This window comes from Hippocampus guttulatus, chromosome 6 (assembly GCF_054856545.1).
Source record: "Hippocampus guttulatus isolate MCC_2025c chromosome 6, RoL_Hgut_1.0, whole genome shotgun sequence".
In the NCBI taxonomy this organism is placed as follows: domain Eukaryota; kingdom Metazoa; phylum Chordata; class Actinopteri; order Syngnathiformes; family Syngnathidae; genus Hippocampus; species Hippocampus guttulatus.
In genome coordinates, this window is record NC_141266.1 from 14,236,640 (window position 1) to 14,257,224 (window position 20,585).

Genomic DNA, 20,585 nt, shown 5'->3' on the forward strand with positions numbered 1-20,585 from the left:
ATAGAAAGTGAGTATTCACATTTCCATCCATCCATCCAACCACATTTCACCCATAATACTAGAGTTCTGTTGGTAGCTACCAGAACAGCTAATAGTTCGTATTTTGACAATATATTCACGAGACGTTGGGGAATATACTGTGTGTGTGTGTGTGTGTGTGTATATATATATATAATATATATATATACTGTATATATATATAAAATCCTTACTAAAGGAAGTTTGCAAAGATATTTTTTCCCTTGGTTTGCCATGTTGAAAGAAAGAGATGTTTAAAAGAGAAGATTCTCTTTGAATGATAAAAGCCTACGACTGTTTTGCTAGCAATATATCTGTACAAATGCAAATGTAAGGAACACGAGCCGTTTGTACACATAATGTACACATAGCTAACCCGACTAATTGCATCATTAGCTCAACGCAACTCGTTAAATCCAAATAAAAACCAAGTTGCGTCGTAAGTCGTTACTTTGCGTCGATAGGTAAAAAACGATTTGACGTAATCTTCCTGCCAAACAGGATCTTTGGGCGGTCCGGCCTGTAGCTATGGACGTCCATGCCCATAGCAGGAAGCGGCCAGCTAGCAACAAGCTGCGTGATTGGGAACCAACACAAATCGCTCTGGTTTGTCAACAAATGTGATCGATGTCGATGTCGAGGTAAGTGCTGTCTTCATTAAATATCAGACTATAGTGGTTGGGTGACGTCCTTTATTTAAATGTGCCAATTATATGACGATATGCTAAGGGTGGCTAACCTTGTCTAGCTCCCGAGCACGAACTGAGACAAAAGCATCGAAATAACATGATGAGATGGCGCACGATATTGTTCTTGCGTTCGCTGTTTGAGTTTTAAATCGTGTGCATGTTGCGCTTTAGGGTGAGTTTTATGTCGTACATATGCGGAGAAGAGCCATAACAGGCCGCTTTGGAACGGACATCTCCAGCCTTCATCTACCGATTGCTTGTCTTTTTTTTTTTTTTGCCCTCCCGCTGACATGTTTTCCTGTTTTCAACATGCTTCTACTGTGCCTCCTGACTCTACATTTCGTAAGGTGGAATGTTTTATGTGGGGGTATATTGTAGTGACATATGGTGTTATGCATGAAGTGAGTTGTGTTGCATTTCCCTTTGATGACATATGCAAATCGGACACTGTGCTTCTCAAATGGCTTTTGAAACCGAATATTGTTTAAAGATTACTGCTCCACAGCATGAAACTGTTTATTCTAACAGCCTGAGTGTTATTTAGTCAGATTCTCAACCAGTGTGTCATGACCCGTTAGACTGCCGATTTACACGGAAAATTATCTACAGCCACCCAATTCGAATTTATTTTAATTACTACAAATACAGTATCTTTGTCCATCTAAATGGCGATGGATTGTGACAGGCAGAACAATTAAACACTCTTCCACTTGATGGCAGCAAATACACAATTAAAACGCATATCCAGTTTTTGCAACATATTTTTTTGGTGGTTTGCTGTGAGATTTATTTTTCCTAATGCAAATTATGTGCCTCGGCTCAAAAAATGCTGTGAACCACTGTTTCCTGGTATGGTAATGGTAGTCATTCCAGAGTGGTGAGTGGTTGACCTAAAATGAGCATCTTACACTTGTGGAAGAGGTTTTGACATGCTGCATTTCTAGCACAGTGGTGGCCAACCTGCGGTTCGCGAGCCGCATGCGGCTCTTTGGCTGGTTAAATGCGGCTCCCGCTCTTTCACATGACAAGCGTCGAAAACACCTCCGCGATGAGGCTGCCATTCAAGCAATGGCATTCTGTACAGCCGAACTTACGATATCAGACTTTGTGTGACTGTGTGTTTTGATTTTGTTCATGTCCTGTGACGTTCCGACAGTCGCTTATCTTGGCGTGTGTACATATGCGCACGTGTTCGTGGTCGGGCGCCCGCGTGCATGCATGCGTGTATATACTTGCACCTGCGCGATCTGGTCGATCACAGGAGGCTTGTCGCTTCAAAAGTCAATCTTCGGTCAAATATGTAGCAAGCTTGACCCAAGTAGTAAGTAACCACTGCAGCTCGCATGTAGACAGTGCCTGTTTCGAGTGGCAACAATGGAATACTAACCCGATTTGAAGAGGATTGTTCAAGAGAAGGAATGTCAGAAGTCGCTGCACTAAGGCGCAAAGCAACATGCATAGTAAGAGAAAAACTTTCTTATATTTTTGTTTGTGGACTTGGTTGAACTGAGAGTTTGTGTGTGTGAGACACTGCACACAATATTCATTGTTGAAAATGACTGGCCTGTGGTCTTCGGACTGTAGGAGTCATTATGTTGTTGGTGTGTGACATTTACCATAAAAATACAATAAAAAAAGAGGCCCCGACACAGATGTAAAATCACAATTGACACCCCTCATGAAAATGTTTTTAAATAGCATTGTGACAAGTAGCCCCCGCGTTTGTGGGATTTTCTTTAAAAAATTTATTAGCGCTGAAAACGTGTGTGCGTATGTGTGCATGCGTGTTTGTTTGTGTGTGTGTGTGTGTGAATACTGCTATCCCTCGTTTTATCGTGGGGATATGTTCCAAAAAGAATACCGCCAGAGGTGAAATCTGTGAAGTCGGCATCTTTATTTATTTATTAAACATTTTTTCGTCCCCAAGCATTAAAAATATCAATGTTCTCTTACAAACAAATCTGTTTTTAGAAATACTGCACAGAATATTTTGTCAACATTGTGGGTTTTACATTTACATACACACACACGTGCACACACGCACAGTGATCCCTCCCTTATCACGGTTAATGGGGACCCTGCCGCGTTAAGTGAAAAACTGCGAAGGAGGGTTTGCTCCGCCCATAGGAATTTTTGTGTAATTGTGCGGGTACCAGCATGTTTAAAATATGTAAACAGTAGTTATACATATCTGAGCAGCAGAACATGTATTTACTTAAATCTTTAATTATAAAACTTCATACAGTAATTAACTTTCATCAGCACTGCCCCCTGAGAGAGGCGAAAAGACTTGTGTTAACGGCGGAGAAGGCTCCCATTTTACGTTCTGAAAGTGTAGCCGCCATTAGCCTCCAGCCAGCACCTGGCCAGCTATCCCAGCGCAGCCGACGTGTTTATGATAAGACAATTAATCGGTATTGATGAGGAGGAGGCAAAGAGAGACATGCTGCTGCTGCTACAAGCCCAATCACATCCGTCTCTCTCTCTCTCTCTAACAACAAATGATTAAAAATATCACTTACATTAGCTGGACTTCAATGTGCTGTCATCGTTTGTATTACAAGTTCATTCGGCCAAAAAAAAGTTGGTGTGTTTACGGTAACATGAAATTTCAGCATAGGGTCGGTAGGTCGGACAAAGTTGTTTTTTTTTTAAATCTTTTTTTTTCCCATCAAAAATTTAAACAAAATAACCAAAAACATAAAACAAGAAGACATTGAACCCGCCACTCCGCGGCCGGCGCCGCCACCACCTATGTAGTTTTCCCCCCCGTTCAGGACTCTGGGGGGCTGGGGCGCGCCGCCGCCTCCGCCGACGTCCTCCTCCGCCCTCGGTGTTTACTCGGCCCGTGGTGTTCATCAAATAGTTCGGTGATTTTTTTCGATACATCAATGGATGCTATTTTCTTAACATTGCGGTGCAAGCATCCAACTGTAACACAGAAAACGCGGTTTAAACTGTCGTCGCAGATCGCGGCCACCGCCATGTTTCAATGATGTTGACAGACGACAGGGCAAACGACGCCCGCGCTCAACTTGAATATCTCGAGAGTTTGCACCGATGTAAACCCTCTACACAAAAATCTAGAGGGTTGTTTGAAAAAAAATGCCAACCGTAAAGTTTTTTTTTCGACGTAGAAATCCTCGGTCGGTCGGGTTACCGGAAACACACTACTTTTTTTTCGACGCCTTAGGACACTGCGGTGTCATCCACCCATCCATTTTCTGAACCGGTTTGCTTCACTGTTAGCATTTAGCTGAGTCATCTCGCTCAACTCGGCTGACCCACATTTATTCACGTTACCTCTGCCACCCACCAAAGCCGACAACAATGCACAGGGGTCTCGCTGGTCAGCCATCTCACCTGGGATGTTGAAAGTGCAGTGAACCTCTGTTGTCCTGCTTTTGTTTATGTTGCCTTCATCAGCATGTTTGGTGACTGGGCGTGATGTTGGCCGATATCAGCTCCTGAATGAGTGTGTGTTCTGATACCGCTTGTGGGAATAAAGCAATTGAAGAGCACCGGCAACTGTGTTATCCTTGAAACACAAATGGGGGCATTACATTGGTGTTGGAAGAGGGATTGCAGATGACGACCACACTCTGAGAGAGTGAGGGTTTTGCAGCACGCTTCACAAAAGGAGAGCAGGCTTGCAGGAAGGGATTGAGGATAGATGATCCCGACGGGGGGAGTGAGCACCGCCTTACATCAATCATTTCTTTCAGCACGCATGTACTCTCAATAGTGAGTGAAAAAAAAAGCATCAAAGGCTAAGTTATGCATGAAGTCTTTTTTAAATGAGAACTTTCATTTCTTAGAAAATCGCTTTCTGACTTTCGGGTTGAGTGAACGCTGGCGCGTTTTGGCTGCCGCTGCTCAACCCGTATTGTTTTGTGTTTTTTGTTATTGTAAAGTGTCCTTGGGTGTCTTGAAAGGCGCTTATAAATAAAATCTACTACTACTACTACTAGCCAAACACTTTCTCCAGCCAGGCGTGCGTTGAGGAGGGGACAAGTAAACCCCAGCAACAGGAGGCAGGAAGCTTGCTCTGCTTCTATGGGTACTCTGTGGAGATTTACAGCATGGGCTCTCATAGTGCCCATTCCCTCCACACTCAACATTGGAGATGGCACAGTCAAACTGCCACGCTACAATGAAGGACATCCAGAAACTCACCTCGCCCAGATTCAGGTGGCAATGCAGTTTAATGCCTGGTCTCTTGAAAAGATAGTAGTTCAGGTCGCCCTTGCTCTGGAGGGAAAAGTTCTACAGATCCTTCTGGACATCCACCCACATGAGCATCTTGATTGGCTCTCATAGTGCCCATTCCCTCCACACTCAACATTGGAGATGGCACGGCCACGGGGAATAGTCAAACTGCCACGCTACAATGAAGGACATCCAGAAACTCACCTCGCCCAGATTCAGGTGGCAATGCAGTTTAATGCCTGGTCTCTTGAAAAGATAGTAGTTCAGGTCGCCCTTGCTCTGGAGGGAAAAGTTCTACAGATCCTTATGGACATCCACCCACATGAGCATCTTGATTGGCAGGCTGCCGAGGGAGCCCTGCAACAGTGTTTCAGTCTTGTCATGTACACCGATGTTGCCAGGTAGAAGTTGTTTAACCACAGGGAGGAGGGGAGAGTTTGGATGCCTGTGCTGTAGACCTCCGCCATCAAGCCAGGGCTCAAGAGGAATTAGACTTTTACAGGGGCTCCAAACAGATCGGCTCAAGGAGCACATTCATCTCCAAAGAGCCTGGCAAGCACTCCAAGTGAACATGAATTTGCTGAGCATGTTTTGGCTGGAGAAAAAAAAAAGATATTTCCGAATGAAAACACCAAGGCTGCCAAACAAATTTGGAGAAGATCAGCACCAAAGATGATTACAACTAGGGCATGGCTTGCCAAGCCACCAGTGCACCCAAGCGACGACTGCAGCACATAGAACGAAGGCCTGCCAACATCAAATAGAGAGATGCAACCGCTGTGGAGAGCTGGCACATGGCACGCTACTACCCAGTGCGGGCATCAAATAGGCTCACCTCCAAGTAGTCTTTAAAATAAGACGCCGCCCTGTCACCTGTGATTTCCACCACCTCCTCGAACTAATCTCAGCTCTGACTGGGCAGTCTAGGCAAGACCCATGGACTGTACCTCAGCTGCAGCTTAGCCAGCAGTGCACGATAGTGGATACTGGGTCAACCATCACATTGCTATGGATGGTCTTACTTGGAACCCCTGACCCCATGACCGCCAGGATAGAGGCTCACATTTCTGCTGTCAGCAGAAGGAACAAGGCAGGATGCTGGGCGTGGTGGCTCTACCAGTTACCATGGCTGCGGCAGTGGTAGTCCACAAATTTCCCCTAGCTACAATGCAGGACACCTGCATCATCGGATCAGACATGCTAACCCAACGGAAAACAGCAGTGGTGGATGGCACTGGAGCTGTGCTGACGCTGCTCGGAGAATGAAGAACGGCATTAGCCCCCTACCGCATATCCTTTAATCATTAACAGGTGCATAAAATCAAAGGCTGCCTTTGAAAAACAGTTGCCATCAGCAGCGACGATCCAGCCACTTTCCTCTGAGACCAACCAAGCCATTGCAGAGCTGTACAGACAGAGCTGTGAAGGCTTGAACGAAAACCAGAGCGTCCAACTTCGGGAGCTGTTGGAGCACCTAGTAGTGTCTGTGCTGCCAGGGACGAAAACTATAATCGCACAAATTTGGTCCTGCGACATTTGGGGGAAATAGCACATCCAGCTGCAGCCACGCCACCTGCCCCACCTGCCGTTCACCAAACACGAAGCGGCTGAACAAAAGATCCAAACAATCCTGGCAGCATGAGTCATTGATCCATCAACAAGATGGGACATGGCAGTTCTTTGTGGATTACAGTCGCCTCAGCAGTGTCTCCCAGAAAGACTCATACCTGTCTTGAATCTATGACATCATCGATTACCTCACCTGGTTCTGTGAGTTTAGCTCACTTGATCTGCAGAGCGACTATTGGCAGGAGGAGTTGACACCAGAAGCATGTCCCAAGACTACATTCTTCATAGGCCAAGGATGATGTCAGTTCAAGGTGATGCCATTTGGAGTTTGTCATGCCTCCGCCACCTTCAAGCGGATGATGGAGACGGTCCTGATCAACATTCCATTAGAATGCTGTATGGTTCTACCTTGATGACTTCCTGGTCCATGCCGCCAGCTTCCAAAACACTTTGTAACATTTGAAGGAAGTCTTCACCCAGATATGTTTGGTTTTGAAGCATTTCATTGTAGATTTTGCTTTATGTTTGGGATCATTGTTTTGTTAGAAGCTAAACCCAGTCTCAGGTCTTTTGCAGACTGCAACATTTTTTCCCCCAAAATGGTCTTGTATTTGGCTCCATCCATGTTCCCATCAACTCTTGCTATCTTCTCAGTCCCTGATGAAGAAAGGCAGCCACAGACCATGCACGATGCTTCCACCTCAATGTTTGACAGTGAGGATGTTCTCAGGGTGATATGCTGTGTTACTTTTACACCAAACCTAACATCATGCGTTTTGCCCAAACCGTAAAATTTTGGTTTCATCCGACCAGAGCACCATCTTTCCACGTTTGGTGTGGCAAGCTTCAAACAGGAGTTTTTATGTTTTTCTTTGAAAAATTGCTTTCTTTTTGCCACTCTTTCATACAGGCCAGATTTGCACAGTGGACAGATTATCCCACTTTAGCTGTGGATCTTTGTAGCTCACCTCAAATAAACATGGCAGCATCTCTTAGTAATGGTCTTCTTGTTTGGGCTGAAAGTTTAGAGGAATGTCCGGGTCTTGGTAGGTTCGCAGTGGTTTCATCCTCTTTCCATTTGAAAATGATTTATTCAACAGTGTTCCGCGAGATGTTTAAAGCGTGTCAAATATTTTTATATCCTGATCGAAGGTTAAGTTGATTCGCATCCTGTGGGATTCCCTCAAAAATGTCATGTTCTTGTAAACAGCTTTGTGTTATATTACTGACATGATGTCCCACTTTTTACATAGCTGATGACATCTGGCCTACCTGGTGAAAACAAGTCTAACCAGGGATTCCACATCCATACCAGGTAGAACTATATGGGACACACTGGAATGTAATGGATCTACTTTGTAAACGGGGATTTAGAGAGTATTTTATTAGTATGGACTGAAGTGGCCGTTACCCCATCATTTATTGACAAATAAGGACCTTCAGTCATTCATGACATTTTCAGATTACTTCATTGAATGCACTAGCCTATTTGTATCCGTAAATAAATGTAAACTTGTTTAGCTCGAGTAAACCCTTGGTCTATTTTCAATATTATGCAGCATTGATTGAATTGATATGAGGGGGGGGGGCTTGTGTTTTTGTTTTTATTTTTTTATTTTTATTTTGGGGCAGTATCATGGTCCTGACATTACAAGAACATCCACTCTTCTGCCTGGTCTTTAATTTGCTTCACTCCTCCTATTCTTTCCCATCACTATTGTATGATCAGCAAGTAAAAGGGAAAGCAGAATTGGATAAAACTTCCACCACTTGATGTACAAAAACTACTTTGAGAATTAAGAATAAATATCAGTGTCAATGGAAAGGGTGGTGCCGGAACGTCTGTCTTATCAGTGTTTGGTATACAGTAAATTGTGACGTAGCAGTAAAGTAAAGAAGTGTTTCTCACATTATAATAGTGGTTATAATCTTTTGTTTTCCCTTCCAGGTGCTGTTAAAAGATGGAGAACCATTTGGAGCTTTGAAGGACACATTGTTCAATCGTGTTTATTGAGAGACTGAGGACTTTGGTTTCTAACCCCTCATGGAAATTATTTTTGTGACTTTTTCTCTTCATCTCGCCTAAGTGATGCCTTCAGCACATGGACCGCATCATTTCATTATGGAAAGGCAGAAAGCATTGAATAGTGTCTCTTCAACACAATTCGGTGGAGATCCATGTACCTTCATCTGTACAGAGTGTGGTGATGGGTTTTCTCATTACACACAAGTGTTAGCCCACATGGCTATTCATGGACCTTTGGAATCGTTTTCTTTTGATGGATCATCCAATGGATTTGAAGTCCCTCGAGAGTACGTGCTGCAAGAAAATGGCACATTAGCAATTGTAAACGGCTTTCCGCTGTCGCATTCCTCTGCGAAACCACCTTCTCCTGGAGTCCTGCCACATTTCACACCCTCTGTCAAACCTTTGTCTCCTAATCCAAGGCCCCAGTCCATTCCTGAACCAAATTTACAGAAGTCAATGGACTTGAACAATGCAAAGGAAAAGCCTTCCAAGTTCGATTACCGTTGTGAAATATGCAGTAGATCATTCAACAGCTTGCAAAGTTTACGTACCCACCATCAGTACAGGAACGCAGAGCAAAGTTACAGGTGTACATTGTGCTGCAAGATCTTTGAAGGTGGACAAGCACTAGAGTCACACCTCCAAGAACATGCACGAGAACGGTTCCATTCCTGTAGCCATTGTGGAAAACGATTCGTGAAACCGTATGCCTTGGTTGCGCATCAAAAAGAGAGTCATATTTCTGTAACTGCTGAAAATTCAAAGAACAATGAGGGAAACAAGTTTAACAAAATGTACCCATGTCGAAAATGCAAGTTACAGTTCTTTTGGTTGTCAGATTTTCAGACTCACGCACAGCACCATTGCAAAGGTAAAGCGTCAAATGCTACATTTGCATCAGAAATTGACATAAAGTCCAAAAACAACAATGCTAGACCAGTTAAAAATTGTTACAGTAATGGCAATTTTATTGACCTCAATGATGGTAATGACATGAGCCATCAGAATACAAGCTACAAATTTGACACTACACCATCTATCACACCGTACAGATGTGGTTTATGTGGGGATTGTTTCCCAAATTTAATCAGACTTAAAGAGCATCAGCTAACACATCGGAATAGGGAACCATACCAGCAGAATCAAGAATTGATCAACCCCAGGCAAAAAATAACACTTAAATCTAGACATAGAAGGGGAAAAAGTAAAAATGGCAAACTATTTTCCTGTAAGGTCTGTCAGCGTGTCTTCAATCATTCAAGTAGTTTGTCAAGGCACATGAGATACCATAAGGGTACTATGCACAAATGTACATTTTGTGGTAGACAGTTCCCTCAGCGCTGTGATCTAATAAGGCATCTAACCCTGAATCACAAAGATGACATAGAAAAGAAACCAGGATTGAAACACTTGTTAGTACGACCAGAGGCCCACAATTCAGACAATAAACAGCCCACATCAGAAGTAGATCTGGACAGGATGAGACCGAAGAAAGGAAGCCGGGTCAACTACAAGTGTCAAGAATGCGGGAAGAGATTTCGACTGGCATATGTTTACCAGCGTCATTTGCGCTCTCACAAAAGATGTCACAATAAGTGTCCCATATGTCCTGCTAAATTCATGAGCGCTTCCACACTTGAGGCTCACCTTAAGAATCACCCAAGCGGTTGGCATAAACCCATTATGGAACAATCATCTCAGGCCGCTGGTACAAATGGGAAGCCTGTGAAGAGTCATGTCGATGATATAGAGGACGATGACATGGTGGACCACACCCTAAATGACAAAGGACATTCCAGTGTTGTTTATGAATGCACTGAGTGCACAGAGACATTCTTACGCCTGGAGACTTTTCTTCAACACCAGGCTTCTCATGGCTCAGAGAACAATGGGTAACTATGATGTTTGTCCTCCAAGTCATTGTTTTTTTTTTTGTTACAAAGTATGGAGCTCTCAAAGAGCCGAACATTTTCTTATGTGTAAATCATTAATGGCGGTAAAACGTTTAGACAATTTTCTGAGGTGTGTGGACAGATTTTTTTTCATTTTTGAGGACATTTTCAAAAGCCCTAACTAATACTAAATACTTGTGCATTGCTAGTAAACATACAAAGTTAAATACATTAAATTTAATTGTAAACATGTTCTCTCTGTCTCACATTGTAATTAACCAGAAAATTCCATCCAAGAACTGGAGAAATAATTGTTACTTTCCACGGTATCGTCAACGGTAGCCCACATTTGTCACGGTTTTTCATTGTTATAGTTTGTTTATCCAATTTTCAATGCAACAGAATGGTTATTCATTTGCATTTTTAAAAAATTAAATTCATGAAGAGAAATTATTGGATGTTGTATACTTTTTCCTCTTCCTTCATGACCATGTTTTTGTTTGCCTGTTTATTTTAATGGAAAATGTTCATGGAAATCTCAGCAGATGAGGTCCGTAAAATGATTTGTTCATGATGATACTGAAGCATGGAATCGCCAATAATATGTAGTCAACATTTTTGACTGGCAAATACGTTGGAACACATTTGTCGGTACAGTCCAATACAACCATCAATTCAATTTTCACTGAATTATTACTTCTCTCAGATTATTATTTTAATCTAATTTAATATAATAATTATAAGTTATTTCTGTGACCACTGTGGGCTTTTCTGCCATTAACAGAATGTTACCAAGAGGCTGCCGCAATTCAATATTTAGCAACACATTTAAGTACCGTATTTTAATTTAATATATCCTTTATTTGTCCCACACTGTGGAAAATTTTCACGACCATACGGAGGACTGTATTAAAAGGCGTAGTGTCAGTTACGGGCGCTATTTCTGTATTCAACACATACACAAAATGCATCGTATTATTGGACGCAGGCATGGTAAAATGTATGCTAGCTTCATTAAATACGGTAAAATGCATGCCAGCGTATGTTATTAAAAAGGCCTCATGAGCAAAATAGAGTTCGGTTGAACTTTATTGAAGTATTTAACAATGTACTCGTTATTTTTTTGGTCACTCCTCATCCTCGAATCCATCAAAGTCCTCATCTTCTGTATCCGAAGTGAACAGTTGGACGGACGACGTCATGATGCAAATCTATGTAATTTCCACATTTTACTTTCTACCGTCAACAAAACGCATTTTCATGTCTGACCACACGAATAAAGCAGTCGGTTTCCTCCTCCCTCCAAAAGTCTGGGTCTGTGCGATTTCTGAATTTTTCTGTTTGTGGATCTCTGCCTGTGTATTTTCAGTGGTTTACGAACAGACGCCACACGTACGAGTACTTTATGTACTCAAAAGATCAAGATTCCTTGCAGATAGAGAATGAGCAGAACACAAACCAATATTCCGTTTATGGTGGACACCCAGTCGCCCATGTGACCAAAATTTGGGTTAGAAACGGGATAACCCAGGGGTCTTATTTGGGTTTTTGCACGTTGTTGAGTTTATTATTGACTGCATGTAAACTTTATTAAAATACTGTGAATGTGAGCAGAGCAGTGCTCTGGCTTTTCATACAGTTTTTAGGTAATGTTAAGCTCCTGGGCTCCTAAACCTGGCTGTGGCAGTGCCATGCGTGCTAGCATTGGGCGTGGTCTCTGTGCAACCCATCAGCAGCTCATTAGTCAATCAGCTATATTCCATCATTTTTATTTACTTAGCAAAGAATCCAATTTTGATGTCAGCGTCCAAGTGAGATTTACATAAATGTTGTGACATTTAAGAAAACCTTTATTAGTCTCATTATTCATTATTTACGAATGTGTCATTCTTTTGAAAAGCTCTTTTGGAATAAACAATGAGAATCGATTCCCAGCTGTGAGAGAAGGGTTTTTTTGTTTTTTGTAAGCCATTTTGGGATGGTATTCGGTAAATATCAGGTACAGTTCTCGAAAATAACACTTCTCCAAAGCTTGGGTGTAGAATTTATTATTGTATGTCTTTAGAAATTGAATCGTACTATAGCAGATGAAAAAGTCCTGGAAAAGTCTCAGAAACCTCTGGAAAATAATTTCAAGAAAAGAGTGGGAGCCCTGTCTGGCCTTGGCAATGTCTGACTCTTCCACTGAAGGCTCTGGTGTTTGACCTCAAGGGCTGTAACTCAAAGGTCCATGACTCATAACCAGCAATGACTCTCCCTTGCAAGTCTGGTCTCATGGGTGTCATCATCATCCATTCTGTCCATTGATTGGCAACCTGATGGAGGGTAGGTTAGAAAATCTGTTTCAGATGTTCAATGGTGACAGAGAGCAGATGTTGCAGTTATGTACCCCAGAGCATTTATATTGAAGTGTAAGTTCGTGTTTGAACTGGATAGTTTGTGACACGAGTCCTGGAACCTTTCTGCCACACCTAGTACGTCACCTTGGGAAGGATCTCTTTTGTATCGATCTCCTTTAAAACGTTTATTTTGCTGTTTCACCAAATTAAAGATTAGCCTCTCACACTGGCCATGAAAGGTGACATTTTTTCTCCGCTCGCTGTCCCGTGTATAAGGCTACTTACTGATAAGAGATGATGGTGCGACCAGTATGATGGTTAAAAATGCAAGACCAACTGTCCACGCCCCTTTGTGTGAAAACACTTGTTTCCTGTACGCTGTCACCACATATCCAATTATTTTCCTGGGGCAAGGGAAAACCACAGTATAAATGTGCACTATGTACACAGCAATGTTCTGCCTCAGTGAGTTCTGTCTGAAAGACACAGATGCATTAGTACCACCTCTACACATGAGCCTCCAGAAATGCAATGTGAAAATGGCTAATGTTACAACTGCATTTAACCCAGTAGTGAGGAAGTAACAGTATCTAGAATTGTCCTCTTAGCCTCTGCTCAGTTCTGTACAAGTTCATATTTTTCCTGATGGAATCAAAGTGAAGCACTTGTTTAGTACAATTGTCCAGGGGGGAAGAAAGTAGTAATAATACAGTGAATATCAACATGTTTGAGATGACTATGAAATGTAGCTGTAGTGCTACCTTAAAATGCGTGTTTAATTTCTTCTGTGACCAAGCTCGTATCTTAATGTTACAGTGCTATGAAATAGTATTTGCTCCCTTCCTGATTTCTATGTTCTTTGCCTATTTATCACACACAACACTTTCAGTTCCTCAAACTAATTTTAATATCACACAGAGACTACCCAAGGAAATACAAAATGCAGTTTCTAAATTCCAGTTTAATTTATTAAGGTACAAAAAAAATCCAGAACTACCTGTCCATATGTGAAAAAGTAATTGTGATGAATGACAGTTTTGGGAAAGCTGAGCGCAATTTCACAGGCAACACCTTACGACCACATTTGTTGAATCAAGAAGTCACCTTAAATAGGCTATGTCAGACAAAGTGAAGTAGGTTTACGATCTCAAGAAACAATACATCATGCCACATTTCGTTGATATTCATGAAGAAATTAGATTTATTTTTTTTAATCAGTCTGGAAACGTTCATTTACAAAGCCATTTCCAAGACTGCGATGACAGCAAACCACTGTCAGAGCCATTATCCACAAAAGGATAAAACTGGGAACAGTGGCAAACATTCCCAGAAGTGGTTGACCAGCTAAAATTACTCCCAAAGGTGCGACCACGACTCATCCAGGAGGTTGCAAAAGAACCTAAAACAACATCCAAAGAAATCCAGACCTCGCTGGCCTCAGTTCAGGACAGTGTTCACAACACTACCATAAGAAAGACATTGGCCAAAAATGGAATCCATGGGAGAGTTCCCAGGCGAAAACCACTATTGTCCAAAAAGAACACAGTCTTGTCTCACATTTGCCAAAAGACATCTTGATGATCCTCAAGACTTTTGGAAAAATATTCTGATGACTGATGAGTCAAAAATGGAACTTTTTGGAAGATGTGCAGCCCGTTACATCTGCCAGAAAAAAATTATAAAAAGAACATGATGCCATCAGTGAAGCATGATGGAAGCAGTTTAATGGTCTGTGGCTGCTTTGCCATCTCAGGACCAGGACAACGTGCTGTGATTGATGGGACAATGAATTCTGCTGTACAACAGAAAATCCTAAAGGAGAGCGTCTGACATTCAGTTTGCACCCTCAAATTCAAACATTCTTGGATCACACAGCAGGACAATGATCCGAAACACAACAGCAAGTCCACCTCAGAATGGCTAAAAAATAAAATAAAATTCAGGTTTTGGAGTGACCAAGGCAAAGTCCAGATTTGAATCTAATTGAGATGCTTTGATGTGGCATTAAATGGGTAGTTCATGCTCGAACACCCTTCAATATGCCGAAGTTGAAGAGTATGAAGAAGAGTGGGCCAAAATTCCTACATAGCGCTGTGAAAGATTCATCACCAATTTTCGCAAATGCTTGATTTCAGTTATTGCTGCTAAGGGTGGCACAAATCATTATTCGTTTCAAGAGGCAATTACTTTTTCACATTGGGACAGGCAGGCTTTGGATTCATTTTTTTTTTTGTCTAAAAATTAATTGGCATTTAGAAACTGCATATTGCATTTCCTTGGGTTGTTGTCTATGTGGTGTTAAAATTAGTTTGATGAACTGAAATCTTTGTGTGGGGTAAATATGCAATAACAGAAATGAGGAAGGGGAAAATACTTTTTCATGGCACTGTGGTCATCCATCCATTTTCCGATCTGCTTATCCTCGCAAGGGCCACGGGGGGTGTTAGAGACTCTCCCAGCCATCTTCGGGGAGTTGGCAGGAGACACTCTACCAGCCAATCGCAAGGCACACAAAGACGAACAACCATCCGCGCTCACACTCACACCTAGGGACAATTTGGAGTGTTCAATCAGCCTGCCATGCATGTTTTTGGAATGTGGGAGGAAACCGGACTACCCGGAGAAAACCCATACAAGCCCGGGGAGAACATGCAATCTCCACACAGGGAGGCAGGAGCTGGAATTGAACCTGGTACCTCTGCTCTGTGAGGTCGACGCACTAACCACTGGAACACCGGGCCGCCCCACTGTGGTCATATCAAATAAATTTTCCCCATTGAAATTAAGTTAAATGCCATTAATCCGTTATTGTCCCGCAATAAACAATATAATTTATGTTACATGTTTTCAATGAAGACAGCACTATTTTATAAATACAAAACATTAAAGAATATAAAGAACTTACCATCTTCTAGTAACAGGATGATATAGCTGGGATTGTCCATTTCTTTATTCAAAAAGTATTTTTTGATCAGGAGGATGACACTTGCATTTCCAATCTGTATGTTTTGGAGAAATCGATATAGAACCAATCTTGGAACATCTCTTTAATCTGCAATCCCTTTCCCTCCCCATATACAGGTATATCCCTCTCTCTCTCCCCATATTTTGATTGCCATCAGAGGAGGAACTGGACACAATTTTGTCTAAATCACTGGATGTACAGTACAGTAGATCGTGTATTATGTCCGACGGCCACGGTTATGAGGACGTTGCGCGTACACGCAATCCACACTGATTTTTGACTTGTGGACGTCAGCCATATAACGTTGATTGTGTGGCTGCATGAGGCACTGTTTGTCCTTCGGGTCAGGTCACTATCCGCTGACCGTCTGCTGGGGTCATTCTCGTTGACCACCAGGGTTGATGCCAGAGCTGGCTGCCTAGGGAGTCAAAAGGTCAAGCGTTGCAAAATGAGGGAAACCTCTGACAAACTGTCATCAAAATTTGATTGTTGTATTGATGATTGTTCACAGTTTTGGACCCTAAATGACGTAAAGTGTTTTTACACTTGTACAGTTAGTGGTGACAGTCCTCTGTAGGATTCCCGTGGGGCGCAGCATGATTGCGAAGTACAGAGTCATCGTACTGAGACGATGTCCGTGGAAGCAGGGAGAAGGCATCTGAAGGCCGAGCCCGGGGAGCTGCACGGATTTTCAGACAGCGCCACAATTTAAGCAGGACAGAAGCCATTGCTGCATAGGGGGACTGCCTTTCAGCTATACTTGATTGAATTTAGCCAATTCCTTCCAAACGCCGACCAAAATACTTTGTCTTTTCAGTCAGAATGATTTAAATGTGAAGGGTGACCCCTTCGTTTAGCTTGTTGCTACACCCAGAATATTTGCTTAAATGTTCAAAATTCGTTTGAAACCAATTGGACATAGACGAAGCGGGGAAACTATAATACATTCCTACCGTTGTCCCTTCACTGACATAGTCAGGCTGATGTGTCAATCAACCAGTCGCCACCCTCGAATTGAGCATTGTAAGATGTGCTTCCAGCAAAAAAAAAACAAAAAACCCAGTTTCCTAGTGGGGGGATTTTTGTGCTGACATTTTTACATATACAGAAGACCGATTACTAATATCAATGTTTAATAAGTGTAATTACTGTACATAATGTACTTTGTTTTGGATGTGGCCTTGTGTCTGACGTTAGGAGCTGGAGTACGTTGATTCAGTGAGCGCAAAAGGGTCTGACTGTTTTTCCATTTCAATAAACTGCTGGTCCATCAGCAATTGTGGACTTTTTATCATAGTACCTTAATCCCCCCCCCCCCCCCACCCCCAACTAGTTCACTGAAGCGGGGTACATGGGGTTTAGAGAAGCTTCTCAGAATTGATTTTTTTTTTTTTTTCTGCTTGCGCCACAAATTGATCATTTGACTGTCCGTAAAAATCGAATTTGGGACACTTGCCTGTCACGGTCCCACTGCATTTGGAATCACAATGTTTTAATATGGTGCAGCTGTTAAGGCATTAAGTATGTTTCTTGGCTCAATAAGCATTGACTTGCACTTGTTCGAATAAAGACTAGGTTAAGGGATCATGAGATTTGTACTGCTACAAAATTTGAGACACTGGTTTTCAAGTTGTTGGACATGCTAGTGCATTTAAGGCACAGAATCAAATCGTCATACCGTACAGTTGTCCACTCAAATACTGACTACTGTCAGACTTTGTACTTGAGTCTGTTATGAAAGCTGACTGATGGTACCTGACACCAGCACCAGACTGTACTGGCCTACTCATTTTACTGGGTCGTGTTCTGTAGATAGTGTTTACACAACTCAATCTGTCAATCTGCAAGGGTTTCACTGGTCTTGAAAATGTCAGCCAAGGATTAATATGGTGTTACCTTGTAAATTACTTAACCTTTTCTGTGATTAAATTGCCCAGTAATTTCATGATTATTAGTAAGCCAGTTTTGTTAGTCATACCTGCAAGGTAAAGAACAATCATTGTCTGCAACAGTTCATTGAGTTCTGTTATATCATGCATTTTCTATACCAAGGATACTGATCTCTGGCAAGCTGGGACGCATGCCAGGCAACTAGTCCCGGGTGTGGTATTGGGATAAGGTCTTGTATCCACATGTCCCAAAAACAGAATAAAGGGAAAGATGATGTGTACTTTTTTTTTCTACATGACTGAATGAGGACAGTCCAGTAATCAGCAATGGTTTATGGTCTTCAAGCTGCTGAAAAATAGGCAAAATGCTTTTTTGTCCTCAGGGTACGACAGAGGTAATAATGGTTCAGATGATCAATGATTGAAGAACTCATCATGGTGAGGCACCAACCACTTGGGTAGACCACATACAAATGGGAAAACAACAGAATTTTGCAGGTCCACATTGACCCGACATCCCTGGATTAGTGCTTTTCATACAGAACTGCGACCTGTGAGAAAGGCAAAACAAAATACTTTGTAACCCCTCATTTAGTGCAACGTGTGTTCAGCTATGCACGGCGTTCACCTGCTTACACTCTATACCAGGGGTCGGGAACTCTAGTTCCTCAAGAACCATATCCTGCCTGTTTTAGATCCCACCCCCCTCCAACACACCTGATTTTAAAAAAAGGGGAGAAAAAAACCCCAGTTGAATCAGTGCCCATTTAAAACGGGCAGGATATGGCTCTCGAGGAACCGGAGTTCCCTACCCCTGCTTTATACCCTGGACAACCCCTATAGGAAAATAAGCTTAAGATCTACCAGGCAACTAGAATGTGTGACGGGCTAATTGACCCGGAAAGGGAGTAAGCAAAAAAATAACCATTAGCGATGACCGATAAGGAAATGACCAATTTATTTAACTAGAGAGTAACCTAAAGGCAATAGCACCCCTATTGGAACCACACAGTATGACATCAAACTCAAGAATGGTCAAACCCCACAGACAAAAAATAAATAAAATAAAATAACAATATCCAATCCTTAATCCGCTATCCCCACTCTGTACCAAGTTTTTTACAGGCCTGTTCAATGGAGTTGTGATGTCACCAGCGGGCCGTGGCTAGAAAAGGCGTACTCCATCAAAACACTTGTGGAGTTGGGTACTCACCTGCTACGGGTTACCGTCTGTTTGCAAAGGCCGCTTCCACCTGGTGGGGGAAGCAGGATTTGGGGAGCCAAAACTACTTGTGAAAAAAAAGAAAAATCCCACGCCGTCCTCAGTGGATACCGGGTTCTTTGCTCCCACCATGTCCTCAGCGACAGGGGGTTGAGATCTGACGAGTTCAGCTCTGTCCTCAATCGTCAGATTGAATAATCAATAAATTTTCAAACGGTTCGATGTGACCAGACGTCACAGTCTAATAAGTGCGGGGAAAAAACAAGTTCAAAGACACCAAGTCGTAATGGCGAGAGAGCACACGTGTGGCTAACAAACATTTCCTCTCCGCGTAATATGCCCACTCGCCCACCTCTTTACCAGTAGCAGCCAATTATCACCACCTGTGCTATTGCCCTTGACGGACCGGCGGAACATGAATTACCTAAGAGGCACATGTAAAAGAACCCAGGGGTTACATCTGTAACATTACATTATTGTAATTCATTTTGCAGTGAAACCTGAATTTAATAGACTAATTTGGGGAAGGGGTCATCCGTTAGTTGATTGTCCAACTACACTACACTCTACAGTGTTAAATTATTGTAAATAAATACAGAAATGCTTGAAACAAAAGTTTTAAACTTATGTCCCTGGTACTTGGGACTGTTAGTCCTCTTCCTTTTTTTTACCCACATTACAATTGCATTCTATAAGGGCTTGACAATAATAAGATTCTACCACAAATAACATGCTCGGGAAACTTGTATACGTACCAAATGACGAGAACTCACTTCAGCGAATGCTTCATGTTTCTGTTGAGCTGTGTGCCCATGGGAATGCAAAGGGAATGCCCATTCTTTCCGTTTCCTTTGACAGGACCGTCAGCCCTTTAACTTGACTGCCACATACTGTAGGTCCATGGCTTTGATGGAAAAGTCGCCCACCATGGACATGGCCACCACAGGCACCTGAGCCTGCTCCATTGTATATCTGTGACAATGGTGTAACAACCCAGGAACATGTGGACCAGTCTGTCTGATCATTGGAGCCCTGATGCGTGACAATTTGCAATACACTGGCCGTTTTAGAATCTACCAACATTTCCGATGGCCATCATGCCCCTGGGTTCTTGACATAAGTATGACGCTTTGGGTAAACAACGTAAACCTGTGTATCATTTTGAGACCATATATGAGTAACAGCAGATACCAATGCAATTTTATCCATCGAGCTTCTTCACTGTTCATCCTCACTTTTAAGTTTTTGTTTTACAGTGTGTGTATTTTTAAATACACTTATTATAATCATTTTAGCTGATTAATCAATTTAACTTCTACTTTGCTGTATATATTTTATATCGCATACCACACAGAGAGCCAAATCACACACTTGCAGATCACAGAGTGAAAGGGGCACGGAAGAGTGCTGCATCTCATGTGCTGGGGGTGGGTGTTTCGGTACCTTGATCAAGGGCACCATATCAGTAACCAGGAAATAAACTACCATCTCTTTAGCAACTAATAGCCTTTTTCTTTTTTTCCAAAGCTAGACTTGAACCACAACCTTCTAGTTCTAAAGCTTGAGTCCTGACATAAGTGTTACATTAACAAGTGCCTGCTATCTGGCTTGTGGTGTACATGACAACTCTTCTCATTTTATTGAGACGACATAGGATTAAAAGCCAATATCCATGCAGACATTGTGCCCCCCCCCCCCCTTTTTTTGTTTCTGTTCCTCGGTCATTGCTTTATTTGACACTATTCAAGGACACTGCCATATGCA

General features: G+C 42.3%; 1 protein-coding gene across 4 annotated transcripts; it reads left to right on the forward strand.

Annotated features, from left to right (window-relative positions):
- Positions 1 to 515: 515 nt before the first annotated feature.
- LOC147203638 (uncharacterized) lies at positions 516 to 10,856 on the forward strand. 4 transcript variants are annotated; one of them, XM_086114234.1, is made up of 4 exons: positions 530 to 659; positions 1,055 to 2,167; positions 7,739 to 7,800; positions 8,434 to 10,856. In XM_086114234.1, the coding sequence occupies exon 4, from the start codon at positions 8,575 to 8,577 to the stop codon at positions 10,408 to 10,410; it is 1,836 nt and encodes a 611-aa protein (XP_085970360.1). In that variant the 5' UTR covers positions 530 to 659; positions 1,055 to 2,167; positions 7,739 to 7,800; positions 8,434 to 8,574; the 3' UTR covers positions 10,411 to 10,856. The 4 variants fall into 4 exon arrangements, with proteins under 4 accessions (XP_085970359.1, XP_085970363.1, XP_085970360.1 ...); XM_086114233.1 differs by lacking the exon at positions 1,055 to 2,167 and having other exon boundaries at positions 516 to 659; XM_086114235.1 differs by lacking the exon at positions 1,055 to 2,167 and having other exon boundaries at positions 530 to 653.
- Positions 10,857 to 20,585: the final 9,729 nt, after the last annotated feature.